Source organism: Hypanus sabinus, chromosome 7 (assembly GCF_030144855.1).
Source record: "Hypanus sabinus isolate sHypSab1 chromosome 7, sHypSab1.hap1, whole genome shotgun sequence".
Taxonomy (NCBI): domain Eukaryota; kingdom Metazoa; phylum Chordata; class Chondrichthyes; order Myliobatiformes; family Dasyatidae; genus Hypanus; species Hypanus sabinus.
The window spans coordinates 40,158,574-40,172,003 of NC_082712.1; the positions used below are offsets into that span (position 1 = coordinate 40,158,574).

Here is a 13,430-nt window from a genome sequence, read left to right on the forward strand (position 1 = left end):
CATCCTATTCTTGCCCTGACTAGCACATGGCACTAGAATAATACAAAGATTACTTCCTTGAAGTTCAGCATATTCCCTAACTCCCTAATCTCACTGCCTTTACCCTCTTTCTACCTACTGGTATGTCATTGGTGCTAATGTGCACCATGACCTCTGGCTGGTCACATTCCCTCTTGAGAATCTACTGCAGATTCTCTGAGTCAACCTGGATCCTAGAGCCTGGGAGGCAACACACCACCCTGGATTCTCTCGTGGCCGCACAATCTCCTGTCCATCCCCCTAACTATTGGTCTGCTGGACTTTACTGTTTCCTGCTGAGCCTCAGAGCCAGCCACAGTGCCCCTGACCTCGCTGCTGCTACTGTGCCCTGATAACTCATCCCCAGCTCCGGTTCCTTGACCTTGTCAGTCAGGAGCTGAAGCTAAGTGCACTTCCTGCAAATATAGTTTATTAGGGACACCATTGGGTAACCTGACACCCCACATCTCAGATGAGGAGCATTCCACTGTCTGAACAACCATCCTGCCTAAACTTGCTATGCCCCTAACATCTCAATTTTTAGTTCCAGCCTGAGCCTGTTCTCACCCAAGCCTGCTGAGCCGAAGCCTGACCACTCTAACGCTGTTCACTCACACAATAGCCACCCAGCTCAAACCCAGTTTCTTTTTATTTGCTCGTGCAAATTAACGCTAGTTACTATTAATCCAAGCAATCGCTTACTCTGCAGACAAGTCCCGACAGGCCCTGCTCGCTTTTTAAAACTGGTGCATAAAGTCCTCAAGAAATAGTTCCCAGTTCACACTGCGTTCTCCCGCTCCACAGAAAACTCGCTTTTCTACAACTCAAGCCAATACCATCAGATCAATATTGCAATGTGATATATTTTCAGTGATAACTTACAATTCATTGACATTAGTTTAGAAGATGCGTTACCAATATTTGCCAATTTTCAAACAGGATGGCTCAATCCTGTAAGCATGATGGGTTTATGGTACAGCATGGATTTTGCTGGCAATTATTAGAATTAACAGAAATATAAAAGCTTTACTATTAAATGCACAAAACAAACTTTTAACTATTTCATTTAACATTCTGGACACAGGTGCCCCCTGCTTTACGAATGTTCGCTTCACGCCACTTCGCTTTTACAAAAGACCTACATTAGTAACCTGTTTTCGCATTACAAAGAGGATTTTCGCTTTTACGAAGGTTTTTCCCATATAAATTAATGGTTCTTCGCTTTATGCCATTTCAGCTTAAGAAAGGTTTCATACAAACGCTCTACCTTTGTAAAGGGGGGGGGTGGCGCCTGTACTACATATTATTCTGCTCTTAGATACACAGAAAACAATTTTGTTTTAAAATTGCTTGAACCTTTTATTTAAATATTCAAAATAATTGAGTAAATTATAGTTTAAGCAAATACAAATATAACTGTAATAACAGAATACAAAGTAAAGTGTAGAAGCTTGAAAAGTGCAGTGCACGTAGACAATAAGGTGCAGGGTCACGAGGTAGATTATGAAGTCAAGAGTCCATTTTATTGTACTAAGTAACCATTCAATATGACAGCAAGCTTGAGGTCACTTTCTAGAAAACATCAGCAGAGTGTCAAAACTTCTACAAGTAAAAATTGGAAAGACAGCTTTCCCTAAACTTATTGAAATAAAAGTATACCTATAGAAACAGATGATCACTGTTACTAGATTTGACAGTCTTATTCTCCTCTTTCATTGGATAGCAAAGGTGCTATCAGATTTTTATCTGAGTATTAACTCCCATCCTTTCACTAAAAACCAATTACACATTCACCTTTTATAGAAATCCAAAATCAATATCCTCCCACATTAATTGGCTGAAAGCAATTATGGAAACAGATTTTAAAAAATGGTAAGATAGACTTTTGACCTCACAAAAGATAGATGATAAAGATCTAATGTGTAGCCATAAAGGAGACACTGATTACATTATAAACCATTAAAAGGAACACAATAATTCAGAGTCAAAATGAGCATGTTATTTTGAATTGAAAACTCATACTATTAAAACTTAATGTGCCCTCTTTGTCAAATGAAATAGAAGTTAAAATAATGAGATAAAAAGGGAGCTTTTAACAACTGTCAGGGGCAAGGCACATAAGTAATCATTAAGGTTATGGAAAATACAGGCAGGATTTGATGAAGTTAAGATGCAAGACAAGAAGATGTTTCCTGAAAAGAACTATCAATCATCATTAAATTTAATACTTAAAAGCATTTGAAGCTTACACAAGTCAAAATTGAATCTATTAAGAACTGTAAAGGAAATCTGCATCTTGAGATAGAACTGATGAAATATTAAACAAGGGTCTTCACAAAGGAAGCAGATTATGTGAGAACGAGCTGCAGCATCAGTGCTTCAGGGTTCTGGGTTCAAGATTCAAGACTGTTTAATGTCATTTCCGAAACACAAATGTAAAGGAGAATGAAATAATTGTACTCTCGTTCTGATACAGCGCAAAAAAGATTTTAAAAAACATAATAAATATAAATACACAAGGTAAATTATATTTCTAGTATGTCCATAAAGTGACCTAGGCACAGGGGTGTCTGTACATAAGATCACTGACAGGGAATTATAAAGTAGTGGTGGTGGGTGTGTGGGATGGGTTAGTGGGTGGAGGTGTTGATCAGCCATACTGCTTGGGGAAAGTAACTGTTTTTGAGTCTGGTGGTCCTGGCATGATGCTAAATAGTGTCGTCCCTGATGAGAGTGAGACAAGCAGTCCATGAGCAGGGTGGGTGGGATCCTTCATGATCCTACTGGCCCTTTTCCGGCAGCTTTCTGAATATACTGTATGCCCTTGCTGGCAAGGTAGGCTGGAGCCGGTGACTACCCGCTGTAGAGCATTCCCCACCGCTGCAGGACGATCTCTTCCACGCACCTGTAAAGGACGTGAGTATAGATGTGCATAGTCCAGCTCGCTTCAGCCACCTCTGAAAGCAGAGATGTTGGTGAGCATTCCGCAGGTGGTGCCTGTCTGGGAACTGGACGCTCTCCCTGTGACTCTGCAGGTTTCCACTGGCCCCTCCAATTCTCTCCCACATACCAAAGATGCACTGGTAGGTTAACTGACTTCTGTAGTTCTGCCCAAGCGTAGGCCAGTGATAAAAGAATCAAAGAGAATTTGAAGCATATGTGAGAGAGAATAAACTAAAACATCACAAGGAAATAAACAGGGATTGAGACTGATGGGGCAGCAGGGGCTTAATGGGCTGAGTAACTTCCTTTTGTGGTGTAATATATGAAGGGATAGATAAATGACTTGCAATAGATGAACAGGATTGTTGTGGACAAACCGACACAGTGGCCTAGCAAGAAAATTACAGAAGCTTAGTGCTTAGTATAATGCTATTACAGTGCCAATGGCCCAGGTTGAATCCTGCCTGTAAGAATTCTTTATGTTTCCTCCAGGAATGTATGGGTTTCCTCCAGGTGCACACATTTCCTTCCACATTCCAAAGACGTAGGATTTAGTAGGTTAATTAGTCCACAAGTCCATAAGACATAGGAACAGAACTAGGCCATTTGAGTCTGCTCCACCATTCCATCATGCTTGACCCATTATCTCTCTCAACCCCATTCTTCTGCCTTCTCCCCGAAATCTTTGATGCCCAGACTAATCAAGAACCTATTAACTCCACTTTCAATAAAATCAATGACTTGGTCTCCACAACCATCCATGGCAGTGAATACCACAGATTCACTACCCTCTGGCTAAAGAAATTCCTCCTCATCTCTGTTCTAAACGGATGCCCTTCTATTCTAAGGTTGTGCCCTCTGGTCCTAAATTCTCCCACTACAGGGAACATCTCTATATCAACTCTATCTAAGCCTATCAATATTCAAAAGGTTTCAATGAGATCAGAATTCATTCTTCTGAATTCCAGCAGGCACAGGCCCAGGACCATCAAAGGTTTCTCACGTTAACCTCTTCACTCCTGGATTCATTCTCGTGAACTCCTCTTGGACCCTCTCCAATACCAGCACATCTTCTCTTAGCTGGACCCAAAACTGTTTGCAATATCCCAATGCAACACAGGCAAAATGCTGGGGGGACTCAGCAGGCCAGGCAGCATCTATGGAAAAGAGCAAACAGTCAATGTTTCGGACCAAGACCCTTCATCAGACTTGAGAGGGGTCTCTTTTCCATAGATACTGCCTGTGCTGCTGATTCCCTCCAGTATTTTGTATTGCTTTGATTCCCAGCATCTGCAGATTTTCTCTTGTTGACAATATTCCAAGAGTGTATGGTCACATGGGTGTAACTGGCAGCTGGGGCTTTTTGGGCTAGATGAGCCTGTTAATGAGCCTAATCTCAAAATAAAAATAAAATGAATTCATGGAACAACAGATAGGATATAGAATTATATTGCAGGCTTCTTACATTTAAAAGCAAAAATATTTGGGATTGCAGAAGGAGCGTGCACACTGAAGGGGATTATAAGAATTTGTGACATAAATTTGCCCCTTTCCAGAAATATTTTTCCCTGCTGTTCTGCATTTTGAAGTACACATATGCATGACAGACATTCAGAGATTCAGAAAATTTTAAAAGGAAAATCAAAAACCACAGAGCTGATCAATTCATCAGTTATCTATCTAATTTGTCAACTATTTTCCATTGAAAATGAAGCTTGAAATAGAAACTAACATATCATTAGTCAAAAAAGTTAATCCAATTAATGCTGAAGATGAACAAACCTGCTTGAATCAGGTTTAGTTGCCTGGGTCATTAAAGCCCATTAAACCTAGTAATGAACAGCGAAGCTCATGCTTTTCCAATGTAATATTCCCAGTGAAAAACTGAACATTTATCACAATGAAAAATAGGTTAATACTTTGCTAAACATTACATTTAACCTCCTATTATCTGCTGCCATACAATCACAATGGACAGCATTCTAACTAGTTGTATCACAGTTCATAGCCTGGTATGGAAACACCAATGCCCAGGAACAGAAAGGATGATGGAATGAGGTGTAACCAGCCCAGACCTTCACCAGGCCTCCCTCCCCACCGCTGTGTTCATTTACAAAGAGTGCTGGCAAAGGTAATCATCATCTATCATCAAAAACCCCCACCACACAGACCATGCCCTCTTCCCACTGCTGTCAGCAGGCAAGAAGTATAGAACCCTCTGGGTCCCAACCCACCGGGTTCAGCAATAGCCATCACCTACCGCCAGTATGCATAACTTCAATTACCACTCTTTTGAACTGATTCTACAACCTACAAACTCACTTTCAAAACCTCTTTCCAACTCATGATCTCAGTATTGATTCAGTTTTACTATTGGCACTGTTTGTCTTCTTTTGCACATTGGTTACTTGTCCAGCTTTGTTTTTGGATAGCTTTTTGTTAATCCTATTGCATTGCTTCTTCCCTGTAAGTGCCTGCAAGAAAATTTATTCCAAGGTAGTATATGCTGATCTGGCTTTGATATTAAAAAATTCTTTGACTTTGGATATTGATGTAGTGTACTGAAAACTCTCATTCCAGCACAAATGATAATGCACATTGATTTTGTGTTTTCTGGTCTTTAGACATCAGATAGATTTAAAGACATCAATCTTTTGAAGAGCATATCTGATGGTAATGGCATTGGAGAACATAAAACTAAACAAAGCCATGTAGTGCTTTGGATTGTTAATGGCCACTACACGTAAAAAGGTTCAGACATAACTGTTTCTTCATAAAATTTTTGGTTAATCAAATGCAAAACAGATATTGAACTTCAAATTCCAGACATGCTTTCAGAGCTAATGTACACAACTCAGCAGCTCTAAAGCTTCACTAACTAACTTCTGGCAAATGAACTCTGACCATGTTGTCAGATTTAGAATTCCAATCATGCCTTAAAGTACATTACACCACCTAATATCAGGAAGAGACTGTTTCCAGGAAAAGTAATGTTAATTAAATTCCCCAAGGCAAGCAGATAACAATGTTTTAGAATAATATGCATCACTGAGGAATTCATGTTCAGGACTAATTACCTTTCAGTCTAAAACAGTTTCTTCCGTCTAATATCATGCCCCATTTCTTCAGTGACAAAGCCAAAGGCAAACTTTTTATCAGTTCCCTCTCTCACCAATTCATCTCAAGAAGCAAGGTGACAAACAAGAACCATGTAAAAGACTGACACAGTTATAAGTGGTAAACTTCACCAAATACCCTGCTGACAAAAAAGCAACTTATTTTGCTGCGTCATTAATAGCTGAGAGAAACGGCCATGGAAAACAGGAGTTCATGCAGATTCCAGAGAACCCACTTCCACACAATGCCAGTATCAAGTATCTTAGAGATATCAAGTATGTTAGGGAAAAAGGCTCGAAAGGCTAGGGAGGAAGAGGGGGAGAGGGAGGATGAGGGGGAGAGGGAGGAAGAGCGGGAGGGGACAGTATGTAGTGCTAGAACAAATCTAAGCTTAGGGAAACTTAAAATGTAAAATCAGAACAACAGTCAATCCATCCCATTTCCCCACTTTATGGCTTTGGCCTATGAATTATTTTCACTTATATTTGTATAAATCTTTTTCTGAATATCTTTTTCTGTTTCTATGAGACTTACTGAGCTTGGATCATAATTGCTTTGTGTAAATATATTTTTATCTACATTCTATAAACTGTACATTGAGACCATGTCCCTTAATTTTAAATGGGATTTAGAATGGGATTTAGGCTAGTCCCATTCATAAATGGGAATAGCTTCTATTTTTTTTCCTAGCTAATCCATTATGACTTTATATAAACATCACATCTATTCTGAACCACACTTGCTCCAAGGTCATTCTGCATTATATTCAATGACATCACTAAACTGTTGCAGTCACCTTGTTTTCAAAACTTGTGGCACCCAACTGCAATATGCAAGCTCCTTACTCAGAGGTACTAATTGAAAGCGGAGTTCTGACCAAAACAGAAAATTACAAATTGTTAGAAATTCATCTTCATTCATCCTGTCCAGGGATGGTGAACCTTAGGCACATGTGCCTAAGAGGGCACAGAAAAAAATTGTTAAATCCCACCTATAATAAAAAGATACATAATAATTATCTGTACTGCCAAAAGAAGCAGCAAATTATTTTTTACAACATGAGAGCAGTGAAACGTTTTCACAGGAAACGTCTCGTGCCAGGGAGGTTGTGAGGACAAATGACATTGGATGACACTTTAAACCTGGTGTACACATCAGTATTTATTTAGTATATGTTGGCCAAGTTGGCATCATTTTGCTCTTCTTACATCTTTTTCTTCTGTTGTCTGTGAGTGAACACTGGATATTTCAGTGTTAAAAACCGTAAATACATTATGTCGTTTAGAGCCTCTATGAATATTTATTTTCAATTGTCTTAACAAAGATTAATATTAATAACACTTGAACATGACTTTTAAAGTGCTTAACTTATTTCAATCTGTCTCTGTTATACGTTTATTAGTGGTAAAATAATGAATACATGTAAATAAGCAACAGGACTCACACTTCTTGCTTAAAAATCTGTATAATTATTGGTAATAATTCATTAATTGATAATATCTGCTCAAAATTACCATCGCATTCAAAGTAATTTTTTAGAGAATTTGGGCACATGCTTTCAAAAAGGTTCGCCACCCCTGTCCTGTTTGCACCATTCAATGTTATTGGAGGACATGAGACACAGTTAAAACAGAGGTTCTCAACCTTTTTTTTATGCCATGGACCAATACCAATAAGCAAAACGTCTGTGGATCCCAGATTGGAAACCCAAGTTAAAAAAAACCGGCTGTTACAAAACTATTGTTGTGCCTGATACAACAATATGGGCTCTTGACCTCTAAATCTCCCTCATTATGACACTGCACATTATTTCCTGTACCGTACTTCCTCTGCAGCTGTTAAAACCTTAGTCTGCATTCATTTATTGCTTTATCTTGTACTATCTGATGCACCTCAATAAGAGGAATGAAAAGGCAGATTGTTTCCCAAATAGAGAGAAACTGCACATGAGTGAAATGAAGAGGGATTTAGGTGTTTTTCATGATTCACAAATAGTTAAAGGCAGGTGAAGCAGATGCAAATGATGTATAACCCTTTATTACTCGAGGGTAGGAATCTTGAAATGATGCAATTTTGTTACAATAGTACAAATGTGTTGATGACATCACCCTTGGAATACTGTGCACAGTTTTGGCCCCTGGTCCTAAGTAGGGGCACGTAGCACTAGGGACAGCCTCGAGGAGATTCACTAGGTTAATTACTGCAATGAGTGCAACAAGATACAGTTTAACTTATAAAACATAATCCTGTCAGGTGTTACATTCTGTTATGGTCAACAAACCATAGGAATGATGTGGATGGATTGAAGAGGGTAGAGAAGAGACTTGTTAGGGATAGAGTATCTCTATTATGAAAGAGTTCGTTTTGCTTAAAGTAAAGGAGGCTGAAGGGAGGGGGACCTGATGGATTTAAATTATGAGGGGCATGGATACTGTAGTTAGTATGAAACCTTTCTTCATATTAGATGTAATATGCTGCACCGTTAGAGGGAAATGAACAATCAACACTTCAGGTCAGAAAGCGGGTAAGTAGCCACTATAGCCACTATAAAAAGGTGGGGGGAAAGAGGTGGATCTGGGTGATAGGTGGATCCTTGTCAGGGAGGGAGGAGAATGCTATGTTTCCATAACTGATGTGCCCAGAACCAAGTGCTTTGTTTTAGGGTATGAGTGACCACTTGGACCATAAGGCAAAGGAGGCTGAGGGCCAGGTGCTGGAACACACCATTAGAATTGATGGTTCATACGGACATGGTGGAGCAAGAGGCTTTTTATGTACTCTATCGTTATGACAATTGCACCACACCTTCATACTTACTTACTTGAAAAGTATTCCATTCACAAAAATTTTACATGAAATTAAGCTGGTTTAATCAAATCTTAAAATCTATCAACTATTCGGTTAACATCAAACTTACTACAAAAAGATAACAACATACCTTGGCTTACTGCTAATGTTTGTGGAAGGACTTTCTGCTTTGGCACAGCCATGGTTCCGAGACAGTACTAGTGACTGGCAGAAAATACTGTCTGGTGAAGGCAAATTGGAAACTTGTTCCACTAAATTATCCTGATCTTCTTTTAGAATTGTGGCATTATCTATTTGATCTTCAGGACATTCACTTAAAAATGTCCTACATATATTAGACTCTAATACTGCAGGTACGTCGGGTTCCTTAGAGGCAGAGGTATTGTAACCCTGACCAAGATACTCTTCAGATAGTTTTCCACTTTGTCTGTTTTCGGTACTGGTACTTCCAGTAGCAGCGCCATCAATATTATAGTTTACACCACCCTCATCTACCTAAAAAGATCAAGGAAAGAAAATTTTGTTAATGTGAGACCAAAGCTGGAATATGGTGCAACATAAAACCATAATTGATAAATGCATTAATAGTGTATTGCATATTTCATAAGAATTGCGAGATTGAAATGTAACATAAGATTATGAAGGGACACATAGCTTGCTGTGTCCCTCACGCATTACGAAACATTTGTTTGTGCTTTTCCAAGCCCATCACATATAAACAGCAGAAGCAAGCAGAACCTGCTAGAGTGGGTCATTCTTCAGGCAGACTTCATTGCTTCCTTAGTTGTGAGATTATTCACAATTAAATGTGGGCCATGTACAGTAAGCAGTTCTAAATAGCCAGAACAAGTTCTGCTACTTAAAATGATTAACAACTACACTGGACAACAAAGATCTTGCTTCCTGAATACTTTTTGGTTTATCTTATGGACATTGGGTTACTGATCATGAAAATCACCATGAAAGTTCCCTACCAGGACTATATATCACCTATATTTGTTATATCAATCCATAAATCGAGTCAGAATAACTGATGCCAAGATTAAGGAAAGCATTTTTGTTGGTCCACAAATCAAACAGGTCATCAATGACAGGCAATTGGGAATGGAGAAAATGGTATGGAAAACACTGAAAGATGGTGTTGAAAATTTTCTTGGCAACTACAGAACACCAAACTATGTGCAGCTGGTTGACAACATACCTCAAGGATACAAAACCATGAAGTACAACATGTCACTAAAGATTCATTTTCTGCATTCCCATTTAGACTTCTTCCCTGCAAAACTTGGCACTGTCAGTGATGAGCGTGGTGAAAGGTTTCACCGGGATATTGCAGTCATGGAGAAATGGTATCAGGGCAACTGGAATCCATCAATGCTGGTTGTTTATTGTTGGACACTTAAGAAAGAAACCTCAGACACTGAGTACAAATAAAAATCAACAATAGAACATTTTTAGTTTAGTTGAATTATTGCAAAGCGTCAGCATCGTTATGCAATTAAATGCAATTAAAGTTCATTTCTTATTTCTCCAAATTCCTACGTTATACAAGTAGTTTGAAATTATATTTGTGTTCATCTTTAAGCGGTCTGTCATAGACAAAAAAAGCCTGAGGAAGCAACGCTTTTGAAAAAAATTGTTGTCCAGTATTACATACAAACTTGCTGGGGAAGGAGTCTAAATAGTACAATGATGAGCTGCCAAGTCTGCTGGAGATGTATGAAGTCATTCAGCACAGAAACACATCCTGTGGCCCTCCAAGTCAATGCCAATCATTTTGCCCATTTACACTAATCCAATTTGCTCACATTAGGAATACATCCATCTATGCCTTGACCAAAACAACAAACTCTTTTTCAATGTCAGCAAGACAGAGGAGCTGATTTTAGATTGAGGAGTTCCATGAACCAGTCCTCATGGGGGAAATCAGAGGTGGACACTGTCAGCAACTTTAAATTCCTCAGTGTTATCATTTCAGAGGACTGGTCATGGGCCAGCATATAAATGCAATTATGAAGAAAGCACGACAGTGCCTCTATTTCCTTAGATGTATGCAAACATTGGCATGACATCTAAAACATCGACAAACTTCTACAGATGTGTGGTGCTGATTAAAGTGACTGGTTACATTACAGCCTGGTATGGAAACCCCAATGCCCTTGAAAAGAAAATCCCACAAATAGTGGTGGATACAGTCCAGTCCCTTATGGGTAAAGCCATTCCCACCATTGAACACATCTACATGGAGGGTTGGCGCAGGAAAGCTGCATCCATCATCAGAGACATCCACCACCAAGGTCATGCTCTCTTCTCACTGCTGTTGGCAGACAGAAGGTACAAGAAGTTCAGGATTCATGTACCAGGATCAGGAACGGGTATTACACCTCAACCATGTGTTGTGGGACCAGACTCACTTTCACAAATTTTTCATCATGTTCTCAATACTGATTGCTTTTTAAGCTATTATTATTTTTTTTTTCTTTTTGTATTTGCAGCTTGTCGTCTTTTGCTCACTGGATGTCCGCCCTGTTGGTGCTGTCTTTTATTGATTCCATTATGGTTATTAGATTTATTGAGTATGCCTACAAGAAAATAAATCTCGGGCTTGTATATGGTGATATAGACGTACTCTGATAATAAATTTACATTGAACTATTTAAGTGTCTGTCTGATTCTACCAGTTCCTTTGGCCACTTTAACAATACCTTTCATAATCAATACTTCTCTTACACCACTCCACAGCCTCCTTCACTCCAAGGAGAAGAGCAACAGCCTATCCAGTTTCTTCCCAGTATTACTGTCCCTAGTCCAGGCAACATCTTAGTAAATTTCCTCCTCATTCTTACCTACGCAATCATATCGTTCCTAAAAAGTACTGACTAGAACTGCACACAATACTCAATATAAAGTTCTATAAAGTTAAAGTATAATGTCCCAACTCTTATATTCTATATCCATCTAATGAATGTGCGTGCCTTCGTCACTAACCTATTTATCTACATTCAGGTAGCAATGGACTTGGGCCTCTAAGCCTCTCTGTTAATCAAGATTCCTTAGTCCCTTACCATTTTCTCTATAGGTCAAACTCCTATTTAACTTCTCAAAATGTACACAATGGGAATAAATGTCATCTGCCAATGCTGCAACCAACTTTTCATCTGAGGAGGAAATTGTAGATACAAAATCCAATTGTATCACTTAATTCACCACCCACACTAACAACATTCCTTTTAAAGACTATCTATTCTTCTAACGGTGATAAAAATTCATTCATAGGAGGAACTGCTGAAAATTGTTATCAGCTCTGTTGCAACATTTACTACTACCAGCCAAGAATGAAATACTAACTAATCTGTTTAAGATCATTTACCAGGGAGTTATTTTATAATTAGTTATTTTCAATATAGTTAATAACAAATAAATGTTTTCCATTAGACGTGATGCATGAAACAGAAGAACCATTTAGAAAATCTGTCACCAACGTCTTTGGACTTCTTCAGAATAGGCCAAAATATTTTTAGTGACTTACCTGATCTACAACCATACAATTGGCATAAATTTCTGCTCTGCCATTTAACATGGAAGAATGCCTTGCTGAAAGGGTAGATGACTGTGGTCTTGACTTTTTTAAGAATTCTTGTGAAGTATGGTTGAACTCTATAAACATAAAAGGAATCACAAGTATTTACCATCTAGACAAGAGTGATTAAATCAAATGAAACTTTTAATCAGTCTTCTAAAGAAAGCACTGCAGATCTGAGAATCTGGAATGACCATTTTGAAAAACACTCAAAATCAATAGCCTACTAACAAGACTCAAAATATGGCACTCCATTTTCATTAACATTTAAACCGTCCATTACAAAAGTAGATTTGTCATCTAATATTTAATCAATTTTTGGCTTTTTTAAGGATTCCTGTGAGGAATGCTTGCATGGTGAGAACACAAACAAAATTATGTAAGTTGTATAAAGTGACTCAAAATTAAGATGACCTGAATTGGGATTTGCTTTTATACGTACAACCTGAGTGTATTCAGCCTTCACCCAATGGATTCTGTTTGAAAAATAATATTGTGCTTTTGGAAAGAAGCTGTTGCAATTTTGAACTTGCATGAGTTCTGTTTGCTACATAAAGTGGCATCTTTATATTGTAGTTGTATCAACTCTGATGGGTTAAACACCCTAGCAAAAGTTCCTTTAACCTTAGTATGCAGGATATTGAGTACCTTCATGTTAGAATTAGATGAGAAATGATTATGCAATTCTATAATTTATTCTGATTTGTGGTGACCCATGATCTGCTCACACAGTAATATGTTTTTGTAAAAACTCTTCAAGTAGAAATTTTTATCTAAAAATGTCTTTGATGTCAATCGCACCTATAATGGACCATCATCCACAATTCCAGCAATCTTCGCAATAAAATTCAACTTGAATAGTCAGACAATTCTACAATGGAAAGAGCAATCTTTCGGGAAAAATAAATTGCAATATTTGACCAGATTGATTACCAGAGTTTCCGCAGAATGGCAGTAGATTTAC

At 38.4% G+C, this 13,430-nt stretch overlaps 1 protein-coding gene across 9 annotated transcripts in view; it reads right to left on the reverse strand.

The window, feature by feature from the left end:
- Positions 1-13,430, reverse strand: part of arhgef28a (Rho guanine nucleotide exchange factor (GEF) 28a) — a 390,430-nt gene that overhangs the window by 154,308 nt on the left and 222,692 nt on the right. For all 9 annotated transcript variants that reach the window (XM_059974562.1, XM_059974561.1, XM_059974559.1 and 6 more), the window contains 2 exons: positions 12,416-12,543; positions 9,017-9,381 (listed from right to left, as the gene is read on the reverse strand). In XM_059974562.1, coding sequence (XP_059830545.1) covers positions 9,017-9,381; positions 12,416-12,543 — 493 coding nt within the window. The remainder of the gene's footprint in view (positions 1-9,016; positions 9,382-12,415; positions 12,544-13,430) is intronic.